The 25,902-nt window shown below is 38.8% G+C and overlaps 1 protein-coding gene across 1 annotated transcript; it reads left to right on the top strand.

The window, feature by feature from the left end:
• Window positions 1-5,594: 5,594 nt before the first annotated feature.
• LOC127953674 (C1q-related factor-like) lies at window positions 5,595-24,859 on the top strand. The gene is made up of 2 exons (XM_052552940.1): window positions 5,595-6,830; window positions 23,221-24,859. The coding sequence occupies exons 1-2, from the start codon at window positions 6,219-6,221 to the stop codon at window positions 23,398-23,400; spliced, it is 792 nt and encodes a 263-aa protein (XP_052408900.1). The 5' UTR covers window positions 5,595-6,218; the 3' UTR covers window positions 23,401-24,859.
• The last annotated feature ends 1,043 nt before the right edge of the window (window positions 24,860-25,902 follow it).

Below are 25,902 nucleotides of genomic sequence, written 5' to 3'. Positions count from 1 at the left end.
CAGTCAGGAAGGATGCAGGGAAGCATTCAAAGACATTAGGATGGTGTGTTTATAATGTTAATTCTGCTTTCTTGTCATACACATTTTTTAAATTATTATTATTATTTTTTTTTTAAGAGACTAAAAAGTTCCATGAGCACTAAAAGTGAGGACATTTGTTTTTTTTGAGCTCTGTATTTTTTTCTAATTTATTTATTTATTTATTTGTTAGCTCTTCAGCCATTAGTGCTTAAGAGTTTCCAATCTTTTTTGTCTTGTGCACTTTATTTGGTTGCCATGACAAACATGAATGCATGAGAATCCATTTGAGACCTTTTCTAGTGCGGCTGGTTAGTGCGTAATCTTCAGTAGGTGGAGATATGAGTCCTCTTGCTCTCTCTCTCTCTCTCAGCGCTGGGCTCCCAACAGCACACAGATCAGAGGCCAAATAAACATGCATCACTCGTGTCCTATGCATCACTCCATTACTTCTTTACTTTACTTTTGCACTCATCACAAGTGTCTTGCTCTAAAAGTCTTGGTCAAATCAATCAAATTATTAGGAGGAGTTCACTTAGGATTTGGCATCACTTGGAATATTGCTTATTTATATATAAATATTACATACATACACTACCTTTCAAGCGCTGGTTTTCTCAAAATATTATGCAGCACAACTGTTTACAGCATTGCTAATATTAAGTGTTTCTTAAGCAGCAAATCATCATATTAGAATGATTTCTGAAGGATCATGTAACACTGAAGACTGGAGTAATAATGCTGGCTAATTAAAAATTAAAGTGCCCCTATTATGGGTTATGAAAGGTTCATATTTTAGTTTTGGGAGTCCTGATATAGATGTAAGGTGAAAAAACACTTTCATTTTCCAATTAAATAAATATGCATTTATTTTTTTCACACACGTTTCACTCAACGATTCATTTTTCCAAACCCCTTCATTGCGAGACGATAATTTGCAGAGATTGGGCCGATTGGTCTTATTTTCATTTTATCATATCTATAATGACTGCAAAGAGTATAGAGCAAGACCAAGCGGCGAAACGCTGATGCTTTTTGAGTAACAGTCTCTAGGTGGTGATTCGGTAGCGCTACCGTTTTGGAATGAAATTTTCAACTGAATAACAGCACAAATTCACAGAAACAGACAGAATAACAATGAAAGAGAAGTCAAAGTGGAATAAAAGAATGCAATGTTGGGCAATCCATGGCAAGATCAGTGTGAAAATCTTCCCTTTCATCGTTTTCCCAAAGACCCTGACAGTTTATTCACAAAAGTGTAAAAATATTGTGTTTTTTGAAGTGGGGCTTAGCGCTGTCTTATTCACCTGCTAACTTTAACTGTTTTCAGTCTAGTGGTAAACTTAAATCCTTTTAGGAACTGTAGGTCCTAGCCATAGAAACCATAATAATTATTTATATGGATATGACACCAAGTAATGAGTTTATGCAACTTTACACATTTACAATTATTTATTATTATCATTTACTATTACTCCACAAGGTCTGAAATATACAGTCATGGCCAAAAGTTTTGGCAGTGACATACATTTTGTATTTTGCAAAGTTTGCTGTTTAAGCTGTTGAGGTGTTCATTCACATTGTTTCTAGATTATTATGCAGAGTGATCAGATGAGGAGTCACGTCTCCAGCAGTGAAGAGCTTGCTCAGGAACGGCAGCAGATTGGTGTGAGAGCATCTGCACGCACAGTGAGGCCAAGACTTTTGGACAAAGGCCTGGTGTCAAGAAGGGCAGCAAGGAAGCCACTTCTTTCCATGAAGCGTCAAGGACAGACTGAAAATTCTGCATGAAGTACAAGGATTGGACAGAAGACTGGTTCAAAGTTATTTCCTCTGATGAAACTCCCTTCCTACTGTTTGGGACTTCTGGAAAATCGATTGTTCAGAGAAGAAAACACTACCATGAGTCCTGTGACGTTCCAACAGTGAAGCGTCCTGAGACCATCTGTGTTTGAAAGTGAAAAAAAAAGTGACGTGACATTCAGCCAAGTATGGTGACCCATACTCAGAATTCATGCTCTGCATTTAACCCATCTAAAGTGTACACACACAGAGCAGTGAACACACACACACACACACACACACACACTGTGAACACACACCCGGAGCAGTGGGCAGCCATTTATGCTGCAGAGCCAGGGAGCAGTTGGGGGTTCAGTGCCTTGCTCAAGGGCACCTCAGTCATGGTATTGCCAGCCCGAGACTCAAACCCACAACTTTAAGGTTAGGAGTCATACTCTCTAACCACTAGGCCACAACTTGGGGTTGCTTTTAAACCAAGGGAGTGGTCTCTCTCATAATTCTGCCCAAAAACATGAATAAAGAATGGTATCAAAAACGTCCTGCAAGAGCGACTTCTTCCAATGATCCATGAGCAATTTGGTGATGATCCGTGCATTTTACACAACAAGTCATAAAGCTAGAGTGATGAAGTAGCTTGAAGATCATTGCATTGGAATTTTGGATCCATGGCCAGGCAGCTCACCGGATCTCAATCCCATAGAGAACCTGTGGACACTTCTCCAAATGCAAGTGGACGAGCAGGAGCCCAAAAATTGTGATCAACTCTGAGAACTAATCAGGTTAAGAATAGATCTCCATCAGTCAAGATTTGGCCCAGAAGCACAGAACACTGTAAATATTGAATCATTATATATTTTTGCCAAAAAACCTTTAAAACTTATGATATGCTTATCATTGTTTTTTAATTTAACATATACATGTTTGGAGAAATAATCTACAAATACTGAAGCAGCAAACGTTGCGAAACACAAAATCGATGTCACTGCCAAAACGTTTGGCCATGACTTGTATGTTTTAATCCCCTTGAACACACTACAAACATGATTGTCTAGATTAGAACATGATGCATCGCTGTGTCATAATTAAATAATTAAAAAAAGTTGCTGTATGTGTTTGTTTCTAACATAAATATATATATATATATATATATATATATATATATATATATATATATATACAGTATTCCTTTAACAGACTTTCAGAAATGTAAGACAATACTGCAAAAAGCGTTATATTCTTGTTATATTTTAATTGTCCAACATTCATAATTGTATTTGTATTGTACTTTTCATTGGCTAGAAAAACAACTGATGTAAAATTTTTTGATGAAATTGTTTTGATGAACAATTTTTCTCTCCCAAGTCACCCGTCTCCATTTTGGAGAGTATCATCCTCTGCACATAAACAAGGCGCAGCGCATGTGTGTTCTGCGTCAGCAGCATCATGCACACATATCATGAGATCTAAAGCACGCGCATACAGTACATCATGATACTCTAAATTTGGTGCCCTAGTGACTCATGGGAGAAGAATTGTAGAATAAAGTTGATATTTTTGTTGTCTTTGCACACAAAAAGCAATTCTCATAGCTTCATAAAATTACGGTGGAAATACTGATGTCACATGGACCATTTTATCGATGTTCTTACTATGTTTCTATGCCTTGATCATGGTAGTACCCTTGCTGTCTATGGGAGGGCCATCAAAAGTATCTTAATTCGTGTTTTGAAGATGAATTTAAACCAGGCAACATTTAGGGTTAAAACAGGGTTTTCCCGAATTCAGTTACCGGAGGAATGTGAACATACAGGAATGTGTATCCAATGAATTAATGGAAAAGATCATTAAATCATTGTGTGAAACAGCAGTATGAACGCTTGCAGTCCCCTACCAATTAATGTCAGATTTTCAATCACATTTCCTTTATTGAACCCATCAATGGCAATGAAAACATCATCAGGTCATATATTACCCCAGTGCTTAGACCAGTGAGCACTCCGTCTCCCTTTCTTGCCTTTCAGTTGCACTCTCAATCTATCGTCATCTCGATCTTTCATTGCTCCTTTATCTCTTGGCTTCCCTCGCTGTTTACTCTCATCTTTAATTTCTGACCAGTGAAGTAGTCAACATTACCTACACAGATTTTGCTTTTGAATTTGTCACTTCTATACATTTTGAAACCGTAACAAAACCTCATTCTTAGTCACATCACACTCCTGCTGTAATTTAAGATCATATGACATGTCCAGAATCCTGCAGTCCTTCTCCCAGCGGCCAGCGCTTTGGGTAGAAATGTCAGCTGTCTAGTATGAGCCATACAGATGGATTATTTTCCCACACAGGACCCTTAATTCAATCAAAGGATCAGGTCAATAGACACAATGCTCAAAAATGCAACGGGCCAATAACAAACAATATCTGAATAGGAGGAGGGGGAGGCAACTTTATTGGCAGCCAGGGAAAAAAGTAAGTGAAATACAATAAGACCATATATGACATACACTCAAAGTCAAAGAAACGCGCAGAGAGGAAAAGCAGTGAATTTGCTCCTTAAATTCTTATCATAATACTATCAATAGCTATAATTAAATAATATGAAAATTTTATTTTTGTATCTTTTGAACCAGGATCACATAATTTAGTATTATTTATTTATTAACTTCCAAAAATATAAATGCAACAGTTTCCATGCTAAAATGTTTGGCACAAACCGCTAGTTTCTAGCACCGGGATCATCGTAAGGATTTGCAGAGCAGCAGGTGCTACACATCTTTTTCCAACACAATCTCATGACAATTCATATCTATTTTTAGTTTTTGCTTATTGGTGGCCAATTTATATGAATTTTTTATTTGTTAAATCTTATTTGTACATTTTAGTATGATCTGCTTATGCCCCAGTGGTGGTTATGTTTAGGGGCTGGGTAAGGGGTGAACCATTAATGACCTTTTTTTTTTTTTTTTTTTTTTAATTGTATGTTTTTATGTAATTCACATCACCACCTTGACATTGCCAGCTAGTAAAATATGTACATTTTCCTGTAAGATTGGTTGGCTTCCAAATTTAGGCACCACTTTACAGTACATTACTATAACTGGGTGAACTAGTGTTTGAATACTGGATAGGTATCGCTAATGTTTAAATGGTGTGTTTATTGAAATCTATTTGTTTGAGCTAAGCTGTCTTTTTGGTTAGTTTTTCAGTTTTGAAAATTGCAACGTTTTCAATGCTTCTGTATCTACAAATAAATACATGCACTAAAATAAAATAAAGGTTTCCAAAAGCTTTCCCCCCCGCAAACAATACTTAATATGATCCACTTTGTGTTCAGTGAACAGTTCCTAAAACAACCTTTTTTTATGTGTAAGAGCATTTTACTAATGACCCTTTTTACAAAGAATCAGACAATATATAAAGTTTCAACTGATTGAAGTTATAGATGTCAGCAAAGACACTTTATTTTAGGAATGTATATTAAAATATGGATTTTTGATGATACGAGTCCCTGTGAAAGGATTCTTTGTAATATAGTCTGTCAGACATCAAATCTTAATGTTTACTGTGAGCTTTTTTGTGATGAGATTTTATCTTTCCTACTGTATTCTATGTACCCTTTTGCATTTCCCTGTGTCGTCCCCTCCTCTCTTCTTGGTTACCTTTCTTTCTTTCTTTCCCTTGGCTGTATTGCTGTGGCACAGAGAGGGAGAAGAAGAGAGGGTGGGTGTGTGTGTTGGGGTGGGGGGTGGGAGGGGGGGTTACTCAGTATAAAATCCTCAGACTGAGAAAACGCCTCTGCAAACATACCCTGTCTCTCTTCTATATCTGCTTCTCTCTTTCTCTCTCTCACGCTGTCCTTCACTCCCATGCGTACACTAGCTCACTTCATCCTCTCTTCCTCTTTACTGCCTCTGCCATCCCTCATTCTCTTCATTACCGAGTGAAACTCTGTCCACCAGACAATGGGATTGACTTTTGGGGAGAGCGTGTGAGTGCGTTCGCATGCATGCGCCTGCGTGAGTGTGTGAGAGTGTGTATGCATGTGAGTGAGACCGAGCGGATGTGGGATCTGTGTGAAAGCGCTTTCCTGCCAGCCCACCGGATCCAGTGAGCCAGCTTAGCAAGCCAGGCGTGCACGGAGCTGGGCAAGTGTGTGAGAGCGTGTGCATGTGGGTCTCTTTCACCCTCACCCGCTCCTCAACACGCTTGGGATCCTAGGGCTTGGCGACTTTCCCCCGGGACCCCACCCCCCCTGCACCCCTCTGTCTGTCTCTCTCTCTGCGGTCTCCTCTTCTCCAGCAGTCACCATTTCGGCTCCCGGCAGACCCACGCTGGCTGCCCAGCCACTCCCGCGCCTCAGCCTGGGCAGGAAGACCCTGGTGGCGGCCGCCGTAGGGGTCATGCTGGTGCTGGTGCTGGTGGTGCTCATCCCCGTGCTGGTCAGCTCCGTGAGCAATGACAACAGCCACTATGAGATGCTGGGCACCTGTCGAATGGTGTGCGACCCGTACCAGAACAAGGGCACCAGCACGGGCATCGCCAGCACCGGCTCTTCTGTGCAGGCCGAGGCCGAGGCTCTGGCCGACCACAGCAACATGCCTCCACCCTCCACGCTCCTCCAGGGGCCACAGGGGAAGCCGGGCCGGCCAGGCAAACCGGGACCTCCAGGGCCACCAGGGGAGCCAGGGCCCCCGGGTCCGATGGGGCCCCCGGGGGACCAGGGGGACAGGGGCCGAAGCGGGGTCCTGAGTCTGGGCAATGATGGAGCTATTAGCACGGTTACATACAACACGCACCCACGGGTGGCTTTCTACGCGGGACTGAAGAACCCACATGAGGGCTATGAGATCCTCAAGTTCGACGATGTGGTCACCAACCTCGGCAACAACTATGATGGCACTTCGGGCAAGTTCATCTGCAGCGTGCCGGGCACATATTTCTTCATCTACCACGTCCTGATGAGAGGAGGCGACGGAACCAGCATGTGGGCTGACCTGTGCAAGAACGGACAGGTAAGTGCCAAATCGTTCCTCTTTGCATAAAAGTTATTTGTGAACATTTGTATTTATTTATTAATGTTGCACGTCTTAGCTATTACACATTACATTATAGGCCTATAAATATGTTAATATTTTATTTCAATGTTATTGTTTTCAATATTTTCCTTTTTATGTATGTATATTTTTCCTGATCTTTTTGAAGTGTTTCTAAATTCATGTTGCATGTCTATGAAGTGCATATCTTATGTGCTTGTGGTTTGCGCTGGTATTCACAGAGCGGATCTAAAATTAATTAAGCTGTTAATAATGACCCCGCAGAGGACAAACGAGACCGTTGTTTCGCTTTCTCCTCTGCTTTTTTTGTATGGTGTGAAACTGGTGGGAGACGCAGTAACATCTGCTGTGGGTTTCTGGTCCCCCCAGAGCACGCGGGTGAAGTTCGCACAGCTGCGGCGACACAAACCCGGCGAGAAGACAAGCGCTGAATGCGCTTAATGCGTGCTGACTTTGAGCGCGTGTCCCCGTTAACAGAGGACAGAGTTTCTGCCTTTCTCTTTAATGGTATTATTGTCTTTGCATGGTCCAAACTTTTTTATGACGTGTCAAATATGTTTTAAAGCGCATAAAACATTGATTTATTTTATTTATTTACTTATTTTTATGTATTTTGTTTATGGATCTATAAATAATATAAGTAGACTAAACGATATAATTTTAGCTTTGTTGTCGAGTTTGTTATTATGACTATTATCATACAGATATTAAAGGGAGGAAATACAACACGGGATGCTACTCCATCTGTTTACACTAAGTCGAACTCATGGTTTTAAGGAAATGTTTCACCGCAGCTGTGGCTATTTTAGCCACAAAGTTAGGATCAGTTGATCAAGGGCGCGGACGAAAATGTCACCATCTGACAGAAACCGGCAGCGCGAGGAGGAATCGTTCAACATCATGAACTTGTAATCAAAGTGCCTCGAAGACAAGCTACAGCCACAAACACACCTTATTATCTCAGCATGTCTCAGAAAACGACCATTTAATGTGTGCTTTTTACTCTCTTCTTCTTGGTCTTTCTGTCTGTGCCTTCCTGTATTTGAATGCTCGCATCTCCATCTGTTTAAAGTTTTTTTTTTTTTTTTTGCTCTCTTCAATTAGGAAACGTGCAGTTGTGCACTAGATGCATTGGCGTGTGCAGATAGAAACATACCTTGCAATGTTTAAGGATCTGATGCGCTTACGATTAGGGTTAGTCGCCACGGTTGTAATTCCCGATTCAGTATTTATTAAGGGACCGTTTTATATTGCGATGTGTGTGTGGTTTGGCACGCAAGGCTAAACTCTCAGGTGGGAGAAAAGCGCACGTGCAGCGTCATCCCATGAGTTTATGTCGCACGCGCAACGGGGGAGCTGTGACAAACTGAATAGAATTAGACAGTATGAGTCTCTTCAGGATCTAGTGAATTATAAAAAGTTTTTCATGTAATGAAATATTACATCTTAGGTCAGTATTGAGTTTTAAAATGAACTATGTCATGTCAGACATTGACAAAATCTTTCATAAGAGTGACGTGTTTAATCACTTAAACGGTCGGCTAAGATAAGTTTGAGTACTGTTACTACCATGGTAATAAAAAAATATTAGGCTAATAATAATAATAATAATAATAAAATTATATATATATATATATATATATATATATATATATATATATATGTATATATATATATATATATATATATATATATATATATATATATATATATATATATATATATAATTATTGTTGTTAATATATATATATATCAAAGTTTTTTATTAAATATTTTATTTACCTTGACTAATCTAAGCTTTATCTGCTCTGGCGTGTCTTTTAATTTAGCTTGTGCGCTTTGTTTAGTGCTAATATGGCACCATTTTACTGAAAGACAGTATGCATGTTTTATTAATAGCCTACATAAATCAAGCATTTCATGCATACATATCAAACCTTTTTTTTTTGATGTACAGTCTGTGATTTTTACTTTTAATGCAGTTCAAGCTCTTCTTAGGCTCAAGTATTCCAGTTAATATAAATAACTTAAATGTCTCCAATTTGCCTTGCTAACACAGACAAAGCGACCATATGTTTGTCAACATTTATTTTTAACAATTTAGCTGGAATTGCACCTGGAATTGAAGATGGTGTGAGGAGAGCAGCACCTGGAGGGCGCGTGCGTTTTTAGTCTTTCCTTGGCCCGGAGGTCAGCGCGCGCAGGAAGCGCAGCTTTCGCGAGACAGCCGATATTTCAGTCAGATAAATACAATTACAGAGGGTTATCCGACTGCCGCCGCGATCATCCAGCAGCCTCTGTTAGAAGAAATAGTTCAACTCCCTTAAAGAAATTGTCACAGAAGAAAGACCGCCAGACGTTGCCCAGAGGGTAAGCGGAAAAAATGAAAGAGATAATAAAAGGAACCTAACAGTCACTGTAATATCTGAAATTGAAATTGCATTATGTTTTTTTCCCCCGTCCTCAACATGACTTTAAACTCCATCTCCTTCTTTCTCAGCTCATATGTGCCTCACTACCAGCTACATTTCTGTCTTTTTTAAAACCTTATTTAAAGTTAATCATGTTCTTTATTAGATCAAACCAGGCAGCTTGCTGAGACAGAGTCCTTGTAAGTGCTGCCTGTCTTTTATACTCTAGTTGCCATATTAATTGAACTTGTCTGGTCCCTTGGTGCCATGACAATGTGGGCAGATCACATCCTCTTAATTGAGATGAACACTTGTTTCTGTCACAAACACATCTTTTGATTTGATTATGCTTTAATCTGAACCCAGACCTAGCGCGCAACCTCAGAGAAGCACCTTCACAGCAGGAGGCTGTACCTTTGGGAACTTCTCTGTTGTACAGCTTAAAAGTTTATCTGCTAACTTGCAGTCTTCCCAAGTGCTGTTTTAAGGTTTCTTTGTTTTCCCCGTGCCCTAACTAGATTGCCTAAGCAAAACCATAAAATAAGTACACTAATGGCAAAGGCAAGAGCACGCAAAAACTGCTGGGAGCACAGTACAGCATTTATGGAGTGTGTGAAGGAAGAGCATTGGGGAGGGAGAGCATATGTTGTCGTAAAGCACCGTCTGTTGAACACAATGGGTCCTGATCTCTAGAGACCCTCCTCACAGACACTTTAGGCAGACATGGGCGACGAGCCTTCCTCCTGAGAGCAAGCTAATCTTTATAAAGTGGTTACCGCCTCACTAATTAAAACGCTATTCCAGATCAGAGGAATTGCAGCAGTATGTGTGTGTGAGAGAGAGAGTGGGCATAGGACCTCAGGCGGGCCGCTGTTGGATGTGCTGTTTTCGGAGTCTCATGTCGTTCCCTAACAGTTTATAGAAACTTTTACTATTTAACTTTGTTGTAATCCTCTTACTCTGAGAATGTGTGTGAAAGCAGTACAGTATTTCTCAATGGCAGTGATGGAGCGCTAACAGACTTCAGCTAGTCTGCTGCATCCCTGTGGACTTGCTCTATTCTTCAAGCGGTCACTGACCATACCGCCATACAAACCCACACAGCTGCTGAGCAGGACGTATACATGAGAGAATGAGGAAGAACACGAAATAATATTTTTGTTCTGGTGAGACTGTGTGGGAAAATATTAGTGCTCTATTTATTGCCATCACATTGTGTATGCTTAATGGATTTTAGCTTTAACACACAAAGGATGCATTCCTTTTCATCCATTTCCACTACTCTTTTCAAACTTCTTCTGTTTATTCCACACCGTCTCAGCTTTCTTTTCTTAATTTGCCAAATTTTTGCAGAAAAAAGTCCCATTTTTGCCAGATGGACATGTACAGATGCCTGTGCGTTCCTTTTGAAACTCCACCGGCTTTACAAGGAATTCCACTTCAAATGTGATAAAGGAGCGAGAAAAAAAAATGAAAGGCTGGAAAAAAGAAAAGGCGTTTGTCGTGTGCCAGAGAGTCTTTTTAATCGTAATTAAAAACTTTGAACCGCATCCAGATTGCGCTGGCACCTGTCCTCGTGTTCCTTCTGTTGATATTGTCATTAATCCACCCAAACCCATTCTGACTTCATTATAAGCAAATGCATCCAGGCAGTCTTTGTGTTTCTCAAGAGGCTCCTTCGGGATAATCTTGCTGTCTCAGACAACACTCGCACGCGCATGCGCGGATGTGCACTCGCACGGTTATCTGAAGATTCACCTGTTTGGTTTACGGATGGTTTATACAGTATTTGATATGTTTTCCCATGATATTTTCAGATGACTTAAATGGAGTAAAACTGAGTGAAGTGAGCAAAAATGGAAATTCTGTTATCATTTATATTTTATCTTTTTTATCTTTTTTTTTCACATAATGGAAATCAGTGGGGTCCAATAAAAAGTCCACTGACTTTAATTGTGCAGAAAAAAATAAATAAATAAAAGGTCAAGATATGTTCTTTTGTGTGCCTTAGCAGAATGGAAGTCATACAGGCTTGGAATGACATGAAGGTGTGTAAATGATGACAGAATTTGCATTTTTAGATGAAAACTGCCCTCTTATGCATGAAATGACACTAAATTTTTCTTATTCTTTTTTTGTTCCCTCACGCCTTCTGTAAGATATCTCTGGGAATAGTGTATGCTTTTATGCATTTGCGTGCATTAAATGTGCTATTATAATCAACATGACTGGGAGCAATACATATACAGTATGTGTATATCACTGTATGTGTGTGGAAAAGCAGCACACCTCACCATCTGCAACAGAAAGAAACAACATGTTCTTAATTATAGAGTTCAGTGTTAAATTATTAGAGACAAACTTACTCGTGTTTAATTACACAGCACACAGAAATGCAAGTGTTGTTTATTGGTATTTGGATGAAGAGAGAGACAAGTAACAGGCTGCCAGAGTGAAAACAACCCCAGGATCAATATTATTTTTGCAGGAAACAGGACAAAAGAACATACAGTATAGCTTACGCAATAATCCTTTTGGTTGAAGTGTACCAGATCTTTCACTTGTCTTTTTTCAGTCACGAAACAAACTTATTATCCTTAAAATAATCTCCTGGAAAAAGTCTGCAGCATCTTTTAACAAGTCCAATAAGCAGTCCTCTTCAATAACAGCTTGTTAATTTGCGTCGGAGTTGGAGGGTGTGCTTGTGTTTCAGTCAAACACACTCTTCTCGCTCTCCACTCGTCTAATCAGCTGTTGAGACGCCGGGGCGGGGCCTTTGCCCCTGATGTGATGTCTAATTGGACACTAAATTTGCCACCCAGTGGAGCAGAACATTAAAACCAGTCTAATTGGGTGCTGTACGGTTATTAGCACTGGATTTGCCCGTGCTGCGAAGAAATGCCACACATGTCAGATGTGTCTGGTTGTAATGCAGCAAGAGCTGCGGAGGAATCCATCATTTATTTATAGGCGAGGAACTACACTCTTAAAGCACAGTCCTTCTGCACCTCAGCTCTATCAGTCAAATATCCAGCCCAGAGAGACTTCAGCAGTACTGTTGTGAGCGTGTATGTTGAATACATGTACTAAAATAGCTGCGCCTCTCTGTTTGAATGACTGTGGCCTGGCTGGTGACTCAGGAGGAGACGCTCTTCTTCTTTTAATGAGCAGAAATCAACACTCACACTGACAGCCCAATCATGTTTTCATGTGTTCGACACACACAGACACATATACACACACGCTAGTGCTCTCCTGGGGAATAACAACTTGGCCCTCGGCAAAGTTCTTCTGTAAACATCTTGATGCTTCGATGATGTTTTTAATGACTCCTTCCACTCACTTCCACTCAGACACTACAAACCTACGTAGGTCCACTGCGACTCCCTCGTTCAGCCCACTTACCCGGTCGAATTAGTCAGCGCGTGTCCGTGCGTGTTTAACACCTCGATCACCTCGGAAAATAAACAACGGCTACTGTAAGATAACAACTATCCGCCCGGCGCCAAGTGATGAATAGGGCAATTCATGAAAAACGTATGCTGCAGCAAAAACCTTGCGTTTCTCCCTCGCTCCCTCTCCTCATCTTTCTCCCCCACTCCTTCAGTCTCCCCCAAGACTAGCATTACTGTACTCTCCTCATTACGGTACTGAGAGGATATGAGGCTACTCTATCACACCATAATGCGTTATATTGCAGTGGGATGTTTCATTATGCAGCTGCGCTCCTCCGTGACTTCAGAGGGGCTTCGTGCAGAGGTCAGACCACTGTGTGCACACCAGGAGAGCAAATATAAGAGTTCAGCTTAAGGGGGAACCGCCAGTTTCCCTTTGGGGGAATATTTTTTTGCTGTAAGTGTGAGGTCATTAATTTAAATCGAGCTCGACTGACAGATCTTTTAAACAAACCAGTTAAAGGGCATTTAAATAACTGTTAAAAACTACAACTTTTGAAGGACTCTCAAATATGATGTAAACACAAATGTAAATACGAAGGCAGGTATCCACCTTATTTTCCCTGGAAGAGCGGATTTGGTAAATTTGATGTGTCTGGCTTCCGGTCTCTTTTACTTCCAGCTATTTTTAGCTAGTACAAAACAGCTCATTTTGTTGCTTGATATTGCAAACTGGTGTGTCTTACCATATTATTTGAATGTATTATCTTAATTATGAACACACCGGTTTGTAGTGCAGACAGTTTTAGCGTTTACTGCACGTTGTTATTCTGCTTGTTATTTTCCTACAGCGGCTAATGAACCGGAAGTCTCACATTCACAGAAAACGGGTTTCCATGTGGAAAAATAAAGTGGATATAAAGGCAAAAATCATAAAAATAGAAAGGTAGGGATGTATTTTAATATCTAAAGTCTCATTTATATTGTGCTAAAAGTTGTAATATTAAGTGTTTACTAAATATAATAATTTGCTTTGTAACGTTTCAAATTGTAGAACACTTCTCACAGTAAACTTTGTTCCAAAGCAGAGAATATTTTAATAAGTTACAGGTTGTGTGTGTGTGTGTGTGTTGGCTGATTTGGCAGAAACACCTCCAAAATAGGCCCTATAATCACGTAAACATAAAGCAGTCAAACTTTGCAAAGATTCATAATGAATTGGGTTATAAGACTGAACATGTTGTAAACTATCTGGCTATTATGTCAACCCTCATTAGAATATATGACTATTAAATGGCTTTTCTAAGCAGTCTAAAAATCTCTCAAAATCAATGTTTTTTGCCCTCCAGAATTTCTTTTGCAGGGGTTATTTTGTGAACTGTCTTCCTCGACTTCAGCTACTTGAACTGAGTATGAATCAGCCTGTTTAGATGTCTTTTAGATGCACAAGTGTGAGTAACTGATGGAAAGCTGCTCTGGCATTAGCTGCTGGCTGCTGGCATCTTCTTCTCTAGCCAGCTGGCCCTCGTCTATCATGGCCATCAGCAGACGACATTATTATTTAAACTCCTTCTGAGTAATATCTTCATTGGGAGTACTTCAGAAGTTTCAGTGCTATTCTTCGTTCATTCTCTGTGCAAACACCACTCCCCGTTCTCTCAAACAGTTTCAACCATTGCTTAAACATTATATCAGTGTTATTTAAGTATTCCTGGAGATCGCTGACAAGACAAAGAGCAGCTGGGTAGATTAATCTCTCCGGCTTTCTCTGCACGGTGGTGCGACAGATGGAAATGAAAGCGTGGCACCTTCACTTTTGTTCTCCACTACTTATCTTGTCCTTAATCAGGTTTGCTTTGCTAATAAACCCAAGTGAAAAAGGAGCACATGGAAGTCTCTAATGTCCTCAGGAATTTCACACAAGCAGCGAGCATCTGGCTCGCTCTCATCTGCAAGGAGATTTTTCTCCAAGCGCTGCATGAAGTGCTCCACTAAGCCTCGATCAGAGATGCAGCTCACAGTCCAGCTTTTAAATATAATTAGAGACAGGCGCGTGCTTCGAATGAACCACGCTACCGCTAACTGTCTAAGAGCCTGAAATGTGGTACGAGAAGTCAACTGGTGTCAGTCACAAGGGGAAAAAAAGCAAGAAAGAGGGAAGGAAGCAGGAGGACATGGAGACAGCAGGATGTGTCCTTCAGGATTAGGTTGCTTTTCATGGATGAAATGTTTCATATCGTTCAGAGACAGATCAGTCTCTGGCAGGGAGATGCTGCTGACATCTGGAAGAATATCCACTGGCTACCAACACGTTTCAGCCGCAGCGCGCTGAATCTCTCCAGGGGCTGTGTTAAGACATTGAGCCAAGGATAAGGTGTAAGGTTTGGTTTACTAAGGTGTTGTCTTGAGAGTGTATTTTACATTTTAACACAACCAAATTTTCAACCAGATTTTAGAATTGATCGGATAAACAGTCCAAACAGTAAACTGGAGTTTGATATATAATAATAATAACAATAAAAGTTTTTAATGTTTATTTGTTAAATGTTTAACGAATATTAGTAATACTGGTGTTATTATATTATATTGGCATATTATATTATTAATGCTGTTCTTTTATACTTTATTTTCATCAAATAATCCTAGAATTTGTTTTAGTACCTTTTCCACTAAAATATTAAGCAGCAAAAACTGTATTCCGCATTAATAATAAAAAATGTTGTTAATAATTGAGCAATAATAATAACAACTGAGCCCCAAATCAGCATATTAGAATGATTTCCGGAAGATCTCGTGGCACTGAGGATCATAGTGATAACTGCTTAAAATGTTGTTTTACAATCACAGGAATAAATTACATAAAAAAAAGAAAAAAAAGAAAATAAATATATATATATATATATATATATATATATATATATATATATATATATATATATATATATATATATACTGTATAAATATAAAAAAAATATTTTTTTAAACATACTATTTCACAGTATTTTACTGTGAAATATTTTACAATATTTTATCAAATAAATGCAGTCTTGCAAAAATCTTACACATAAAAAAAGTGTATTGAAGTGTATTACTCAGTGGTTTCTTGACTTTGGTAGTAGATGTTCTACACCATCTTTAACCCAAATCTACACATGCTTATTAAAATTAAACAAATACATGATTATGTCAGATAATGTCTTATGTTTAGGCGTTTGGATCTGTGATCGATCGCATAAATCTTACAGAGAGGTCACACTTTCAAAGTCAAAAAGGCATTCCATGATGAAGTCTATAAACACATGGCATGTATGTGCTCTGAGCACACACCGACTGTTTTCTAAAACAGGGACAAACAGATGTGTGTCAGAGCACGGCCGCCGGTTTCCGTCTGTTTGAAATGCTAAATGCAGACTGTCTGTCCCCCTAACCCAGCCCTAAAGCCCATGTCTTTGGACTTACATGCTTTGACTTTGCCCAACTATACCGCCTCCCTCTTTCATTTGTTCCCCATAGACCTGGCTTCCAGCTATTTCACTCCCTGTTAAAGGAACATTATGGGTTAAAAATACTGTAAGTGTACCACAGCATCTGTTGCATATGCAGGTGATGATTACACACAATATCATTTTAATTCTTAACAGAGAGAGAGAAAAACAACTTGAGTTTGAAAAAAAATAATAATAAATTGATAGTGCAAAAAAAAGTCTATGGGGCAAGTGCACAATGATTGGCTTCCATTGTAAGTGCGTATACATGTTTTTAGTTTTTACAGCTAAGGTAAGAATCACAATTATTTTTTTATGTGTTAAATTGACAAAATCGACAGAAAGAGCCCTGAATATTCCTTTAAATCTCACTGTTTACTGCAGTGACTGTCTGTTAATGATTTTGTTTGGGCTAACAGAGATGCTCCGGGGGCATCATAAAGAAAGGATTTATCATGAGCCACTAAGAGGCAATTGATACATCCATCTTTCTATTTGATTTCTATTTACACAAAGTTTGAAATGCCTTGTGCTGTCTCCTTGTTGCTTTGGATATCATTTAGTGACAGTGGCTTTACCAATGAAATCAGTTTTATAGTATTGTCAATGAGAACACAGTTTCTGTTGTTAAGTCTTTAGAAGAGTTTTTTAAGCTTAGATTTCAGCCGCAGTTCAATTGCTTTTTAATTACCCTGAAATGATATCCAAACGCAGCCAACAATGGAAGGCTAATATTAAAAATAAAAAAAAGATTAAAACGTGTTTCATCTAAATCCCCTCCAACAAATCCCCCCCCCCCCCCCCCCCCCCGGGCACTAAGAGCGCACCCTTTAATAAGGCCGCTGTGCAGGCTGTGTGTGCTAAAGGAGGATTATTTGATATTAATATGCACCGGACGATCGTCACCATGGATTCAGAATAGCAGAGTTTGTTTGCACATCGATATTAGACTCACCAGATTTAATCAAGAAGGTAAACAATGAATTGAAAAAAAGATAAAAGAGAGACAGAGCGACACAGAGTCATCTGGGTTGAGTGATGGGACAGTCCTCCTCCATTTGACCGACAGAGCCTGTATTCGACGACAAGGCGCCGCAGGAGTTGCTTTATTGGATTGAATGTGCTTTCCACAGCAAACTTTACTTCTGAAAAAGTTACTAAAAATGGAGAAGAAAAGGATAGTACATTTTACAAACAATCACAAAGAAACAGCAAGTAAAACGTAGAATTAAATGTGACTGTCGTATTGTCTTACGAAATGTATTCCAATAATCTTTGTTGTAATGACAACTTTAAAAAAAATCTTTGTTTATAGTGTACATGCTGGCACAATATCTTCTTAACACTAGTCTAATGTTTTATTATGGCTTTATAAATATTATCAGTATTGTACCTATAACTATTTGTAGAATTATTCACTATAAAAAAAAAAGGTCTGTGACTCACATCGGTGTAAGACACACACTTTAATATAATATAAATCAGTTCTTTCTTTGTTGTAATTAACATCTTTACATTAATGTCACTCTCTGTTTTTACACTAGTGGTTATATTAAGGTTATGGGTGGGATGAAAGTTATTATACCTGATATGAAGTCTGACAGAACACCTTAACTATGTATAACATTAACAAAGTAATTCACAGCTTCAGGATGGAAGATAAACTTTAAGAATAAAGTGTTGCTAATGCTTTTAAACCTGTAAATGATGGCAGAAGAATAACTAATGGAAGCTTACTAGGCGAGAGATGAAGATGGTGGACAGATGGTTACAAGGTCAGGGTCTCTCTGTCTCTCTCAAGCCATTCTCATCTACATCAGCAGCCGTCTGCTCCTCTTACCTGAGCTATCGATCGTCTGCTCTCGGCCTCTCAGACCTCAAGATATGGACAGAGATGGAAACAGAAATTAGAAAGTGAAAAAAGGAAAGAGAGACCTAAGATTATTAAGAAAATAAATTTGGATGGAAGACAAAACTGTGAAGAGATTTATAAAAGAGAACATAATATACGACAAAAAGAGACTCAAACAGATGAGAAAATTAGTTTGCTGATGTTAGCCACACAGAATATACAGTGTTCGCAAAAAGGGTTTGGACGATTTAGACACATTTAAACATGTATGAATTTATTAGCACTCATTTTAAAGAAATTCTGCGCAGGCACACTTTTCAAGCATAACGTTTCTCTTTTTTAAAAGAAAAACAGAGCTGTTTAAAGGTATGAAATAAAAGACAGATTGTTTGAAATTAAGTATTGCAACAATTTCTGGTTGTCAATCATATCTGGAGTTAATTTGGTTTGATGTAATATTATATAATGCAGGGTTGCCAAGTCTTTCAGCCAAGCCACGCAGACAGAAAATATTTACCTGAAGAATTTCACAAAACTTTCACATTTTCATGGTTCTCTGAAGTTGGTTAATGTTTAAATGACCTTTTTTTTATTTTAGTAAATGTCTTGTTTTGATGAATAATTTTGCCTTATGTGGTGATTTTAACAACGATGTGATATTTAATCTCATATGAAAACCCTAAAGCAAATACACACCTACACAAACATTTCAAATCCTCAGTCTTTTATTTTGAGTGGATACTGGTGAAATATTGTCAACTTCTGTCCTCAGAAATGCTTGAAATTATCTAAAGGTATAAATACATTGATTAACTTTCCACCAGCTCACAAACCCCCCGCAGTTCCCTTACATTCCCCCTTTCATAAGAAACCCTAGTCTAATGCAAAGAAATTCATATATTTCAAGAATGGCTCCGGTGTCTAAATGCTCCCGTCAAGTCACTGTAAATATACAGATGTGCCTGAGACTTCATCCAAGGATTTTGAAGCTCTCTGATAGTTTCGTCACATTTCTCTCCATTCCTTCTTCCTCTGCACTCTGTCCATCATAATTAAAGAACACATTACAGTCTCAGGCTGACAAACTCACTGCCATTCAGCCCGAAATGAAAACTAATGAGACGACTCCGCTGTGTTTGCTGATCCCACCGCATCCCTAAGGAGGACTGGTCCACCTCTCCAGATGATGGAAAGCTTCAGATCTCTCTCTCTCTGGCTCAGAAAGTGGACACTAAAAGAGGAGGGTGAATTCTGGGCAATGTCACTCAGGCAGCGCAGCACTCTTACACTGACACATTCAGTAAACAATGTGTCCGATCAATAAGGAAAGATTCTGGCAAGAGCTGCCTCAGCACAAAGCCCAAAACACAGCAGAATCATTCGATTTGAAGCAACTGACAGCTCTTTTCAGGATCGCTTCATAATATTCTCTCGCTCTCTTAGTTTCTTTATTGCATTTTCTTCCACCATTTGCTTTGTCACTAAAATTATAAACTGATTTGGTCCTATAGAGATTTTAGTAGCTAGCTATCTCTGCTGGAATTCAGACTTGATTTGGCTAAACTGAATCAATATAATTTACAATCCTCACACTGTTTGCCTTTTCTTGCCTATTTAACAAGAAATAAATACACTTAAAGCAGTTTAAATGATTTTAAAAATATACTATCATAATCACATATATTCCATATTTAATAAACCAGGATATTCATTAATTTCTGTGTAAGCATCGAGAAAAGTTCTGTGTTTACGTATCTGCAGCCTCTACACCAGTACCCATTTCACATCAGCACCACAACCTCATGTGTCCCTCTCCAGCCACCATACCACAGCCCAAACATCCATATGGCCTTGACCTCAGGGAATCCCCTCTGCCAGGATCTTTACAGGGTGTCTGTGTGGACGAATGAAATTAGACAGCTACACCCGCAAACACCAGCCAACATTTCAACGGGACAGGTGGTGATATGTGCCTGGCTAATCAATCCAGTCATTTACTCAAGCAACACAAACATACTAAAACCTAGAGAGCTGCCTCACTGCTCACCGTCTACATGAGCAGCTGCCTTCTAAGGGAGAATCTCAAAAGCAGGGATTCCACACAAATAGCTCCACACATGTATGACTCAAGCAGCCGATTTCAATAGAATTCGACCAAAGTACCTTTTTCAGGGAAGTCAGTTCACTCAGCGGCAATATTTGCAACGCCTCCAAACAGCTATTTCAAGCATGCAAGACCAACCTATCTACTTGAATCAGGAAACACTTCAATCTCAAAACTGCTTGCCAAACTCACATTTAAATAACTTATTTTGAATCGGCAACTAATTCTGACATCAATTGACCCTTAATTGACTTCACTAACTGCCAATAGGATCTTTTAAGAATGAGGGACATCTTATGAGTCGACAGTGTCATTGAGGCTTATTTAAGGGAAGAAACCTTTACATTTCAAAGATAGAAAAAAAGCCTTTCAAACAGCATATGGGCAATATAAGTGAATTGTCTTGTTATCTTTGCTTAAGTCTCAGCCTCAGATGTCACGCTCATGGACCGCTGGCTAAACGTCTGATGCATATGGGACACAAAAGTGGAAACACTTCAGGAGTGTCAAAGTCGTCATCGGATTGGTTGAATTATACAGGATTTCCAAGAGAAACACAATTTCCACACACAAAAAAGAGACACAATTTCCTTGTGTGTCATGTTCTTTAACGATCCACCTGGAAACAAAAATGTTGTGGCGCCAAACCCCCTCACGAAAGAAGAAAGCGCCATGTTTACAACTGTGACAACAAGCACTTATCAGGATCAACTAAACACTGGATTCTCAAAACTATGTAAAATATTTAAAGTTCAGGGCATAGAATTTGTCTATTATTGTTGCGACATTTCCACACCCCAAAACGTTACGCTGAATGAAACATACTGTGATTTTTGACATGTCAGTCAAACAGCTTCATTTGCCAAAGAAAGCTGTCATTGATTGCATCTTTTCTTTGACATTAGCATGTTGCTAGCTAATGACACAATGCTTAGTGGCAAAGTGATACACATACTTTACACATACTTGTTAATTCTAGAAAAATACACATAAATATATATATATATATATATATATATATATACAATTTTTTGTGTTTTCACAATCTGTGCTTTTGGTCAATCAGCTGGGTCCATTGTTGTTTTGAGTCCTATTGATTTTCTCAATATGAAGAAAAAGAGTTCTTCAGATATTTTTTTTTTTTTTGTTGTGTCCCACAGAATAAAAAGGTCGTACATGTTTGGAATGACATGAACTACTGTGGGTGGCCTGTTAAAATTTCCTTTTTATATAAAATACAAAAAAGAAAAAAGGATTTGTCTGAATGTGTAAATGCAATATGCTGCACAGAGTGTGTGCATTTTACTTCCGCAAAAGAAGCAAAGTGAATTCATTTCTGACCCTTCCCCTTCCAGAAACCCTCTTCCCTGTTCAGTATATTTCTTACCAGTATTGCCAATGAGCGCAAGTCCACATTGTGTGGGAGGAACACACATACACACTCCAACTCCGCCACACACACTGGTGTTGATTATAATCGTGTATCGGGGTTTGCTCTAACACCTCTGCCTACGGAGCTCTCCCTCGAGTCTGCAAAAACCTTTCAAACAGAACTCTTAATTAGATGGAACAGAGGTCATCTAGAACCAGAACACAAGGACAAATACACTCCCACACAAACACTTCCTTCCTTCTTCCCTTCCTTCTTTTTCTCTAATAAATATCATACACATTAGCACTTATCAGAAGCTGAACTTTCTGTCTGATAATGAACTGAACAAAAAAAAAAAGTCGGCCTGTCACATTCATTGCTTTTTAAAACACATTCACATTTCACAGGGTGTTGTGAGTGAGATCCAGGCAGTCAAGCCGTACATATTCATGCCTCCACTGCCAGCTCAAACGTTCATTCACCAGACAGATTACAGAAATCCTCAGCAATTTCCCCAACACTGTTGTGTGGTACTCAAACAAATCCACACATATTAAATCCATCCGTGTCTCAATCTTTTCCCGGGCCGCTCAGGTGAATGAGAACAGTTGTCATGAATTTGAAGCCAATCTGAATGTGTGTCAACGCTTGCGTGTTTTCATGCATCCTGGAGTCTTATGCGTGCTTATGTGTTGGTGGATATCTGATACTTCCTGGTACTACCTTCACAGATGCTGCAGATTTTAAGTATTGGAGACAGAAAATGAGATCTAAATTAAAACCCTTATAGCTTGATTTGTCTTTAATACCTGAAGGAAACTATCCATTAGCTTTCCAATACATCCCAATGGCAGTTGCTTGGCTGATGCAGGACCTTTGCAGTATGGCACTTGGCATATTTGAGCCAATCACCTAAGATGTTACTTGCATAAATACTAGGGCTGTCAGTTTAACATTTTAACTTACTTAATTAATCATGAAAAAATAAAGCAAATAAAATATTTTAAAGGCGTTAAGGCACTGGCCCCGCCCCAAGACTGGTATGTCATCTTACATTTCATACAGTTGACTGTTGACAAATATTCAATAATTTTTTTCAAAAATCTAATTTTTATATCACATGATTAGCGAGATCACACAAACAGCGAGAGCAGTATATTACGAGTGCTGTTTTTGTCCTGAATATCATGTGTGCAAATGTGACTTTAGCCTATACAGCAGTTCAGTAAATAAGAATTTGATATTGCATTATATTTTAAACACAACATTGTCTGTTTTTGCTCCGTTGTGCCAACAAAAATATTACCTATAAAGCCCCAGCAGAACTGTTGTGCATGTGTGAGGAACATAGCGGTGTTTAGTTTCTGAATGAATTTATGTTGAATCAAATGAAATAGCTACTACTGTATTTGTAATGTCTACTTAATGCTTTCTTATTTAACAAAATTAGCTTTAAATAATCTTTTGGGGGTATTTTCACAGCCAAATGTAATTTGTGATTAATTTGATTCATTAATCGACACAGCATGTAATTAATTTCATTAAACATTTTTAATCGACTGACAGCCATAATAAATACTACTAATTCTAACAGACTCAGATGACTTTTGGATATAGATTAGAGCTTGCTAACTAGCTAAACCTTAACCAACTGTGTCAGACAGAGATTATTTTCTATTACTGATGCCCTTTTATTCGTTTTCTCTCTCTCTCTCTGTCTCTCGTGTAGGTGCGAGCCAGCGCGATCGCTCAAGATGCTGATCAGAACTATGACTACGCCTCAAACAGTGTGATTCTGCATCTCGACGCCGGCGATGAAGTCTACATCAAACTGGATGGCGGCAAAGCCCATGGGGGCAACAACAACAAATACAGCACATTCTCTGGCTTTATTCTTTACGCCGACTGAATATGTGAGCACAGAGGAAAAGCAGTTGGAAAGAAAGAAATATAGCAAAGGGAAAGTGGAAGTGAAGGAAGGAACATTTAACATCCCAGCGCTTAATTTGACCAGGATCTCTCCATTGCTTCAGCACACATTTTGACAGAAAGAGACTCAGTGGAATGAGGGTTCAGTAGCTCCTCGTCGAATCACCTTATTGATTGATGAAAGACAAGGAAATAAAGTGATAAATGTGACGTTTTTCTCTTTCGGTGTTGAAAGGGCATTAAGACTCCAAGAGACACTGGCAGAAATCTTTAAACTCATCCTCATGTGACTTTCCTCAGTAAAACTCTTTTTGCCCACAGATATCTAATGTTAAAAATATCCCTGACAACCTGTGGGAAAAAGTATGTTACTTTCGAAGGATATATGAATCTGATGACAACTTATGTATTCAAATAGTTCTAAGGCCTGTGTCCGGTTTCTCCTTACCTCTATATTGGACACAGCACCCCCTGTTGGCTGTTGTTGGTAACTGGTTTCCATCTGCATTCTTTCCGTATGTGTTGTACTCTGGTGGGACTGCAGTAGCTGATGAGCGTTGTGAATGAATGCTATTCCTTACAAGCACTTGATACTCAATTTAGACAATTGGTACTCTGCTACTCCCGCTTCCCTCGACTCCTTTTCTTCCCTGTCAATTAGCACTCGACCCTAATACCGCTCCTCTCACTCACCTCCTGCCCCTCCAGAAACACCAGATGACTTATAATAGTCTAAACTCTTTTATTTTGAATGAAAGAGACGGCTTAAAGGATGCTTACGTTTGCTTTGGTGTTAGTTAACTTACTGCAGATTGAATGGAGAGCCTGCCATGAGCACATAAACAGAATATTTTTCTCAAGCTAAATGTAAAAAATACATAACAAGTTCAAATAAAAACATAACAATAGACTTTGGCAAACATTCTGTGCTTAAAAAGTATTGATTTTGAAGAGGGCTGGAGGAGGAGTTGAGGTGCTGCTGGGAGGCTTCACTTGTCACTCAATCATTCTTGCTAACAAGTGCAACAACATGCAGAGCGAATATTTACACGCTAATATTTTATTCCGGTGGGGCGAATGAATGTGAGAAGATTTTGTTTATTTGTAAGTGTGCACGTTCGTTTGTGAGTGTGTTTGAGCGTGTGAGCGTGTGTGTGTGTGTGTGTGTGCGTGTGTGTGTGTGTCTGTACCAACACCAGAGCATGAACTACAGTATATTTAGTCTTTGCCACATTACTGGTTTGAGAAATGTTCTATGCTTTAGCCGGTCAAAGATGTGATATAGAGCCAATGAGATTGCATCAGACACGTTTAGCTAAGCCTCTACAGAGAAGATATAAAAGAAACAATAAAGCTGTAAATTAAATAAATCTATGCTATGTTTGTCAGTCCTACTCTATCTTTTGGAAATGTTGAATAAATTTAAATAACAAATGGGATTTTTGGAGTCATTTGTTCTGTAATGATTTTTTTTGTTCACTGCCAGAAAACAGTTTTGGGGAAAGAGAAACCCATTTGCATAAATCTTCCAATTTATCTAATTCCTCACATAATAGGCTATTTAATATATGCTTTAGTCATTTCAAATTACATCAGAATAAATAGGAAGGCAAGAAAGCTTCACGTTTATGTCTCTGCTTCTTTTTCCTTCCACAGATTTCTTCCTTCCATCTCTCTATTTTTATCTCGTACCTGTCACCTGGCCTGACTCACAAAAGCACATGGGGAAAAAACACAGCTGTAGTCTTAACAAAGGTTTCATTAAGTGTGTTTCATTGCTTGATTCACGTTGTCACCTCTGTTGCATCTCAGGACACTTTCTTCCAGACGACACATTCAAACAGCCAGGGCTGGTGTTCAGAGCAGAGACAGGAGAAAGAGAGAAAGAGAGAAAGAGAGAAAGAGAGAAAGAGAGAAATGTAGAAGGTGCCTACTGTTCTTAAGAAAAATCTCCCAAATACTGCAAGTCTTATGGTATGTTTTGCATATTAGAATATGTTTATATAATGGCTATCAGACATTGCAAAAGATTAAGAAAGGCATTCAGAGGGTATAAACAAAGTTTGATAAAGAAAAAAAGTGTAAAGTAAACTATGTTTTAATTGTGAAGTATATTAAAAAATATTTATGGAGCTTCTTCGGGGTAGTACTACATTTTAAAAAAAATCATTGAAATAATATAATTTAATTTTAAAAATTACTTTTTGTCATTTGATCTCTTTAGAATAATAATAATAATAAAAATCTACACATCTAATTTTGCAAAGGGGAATGTAAACTTGGCAGAAGCAGAGTAAATCAAGAAATCTTTTCATTCAGAATAGTTGATGACGTGAACTGAGATTCCAGCATTTAATTTTTCTTCTACACCTGACATTGTTGTCTTGTTTCTTTCGGTTTCCCCGCTCTGGTCCTCTTGTGTGCTGAGAGTCTTTTCTCATTCTAAACTCTCTTTACTGAACATCAGCTCAGACGCCTGACA

This window comes from Carassius gibelio, chromosome B3 (genome assembly GCF_023724105.1).
Source record: "Carassius gibelio isolate Cgi1373 ecotype wild population from Czech Republic chromosome B3, carGib1.2-hapl.c, whole genome shotgun sequence".
In the NCBI taxonomy this organism is placed as follows: Eukaryota; Metazoa; Chordata; class Actinopteri; order Cypriniformes; family Cyprinidae; genus Carassius; species Carassius gibelio.
This window is presented reverse-complemented; position numbering and strand designations above follow the sequence as displayed.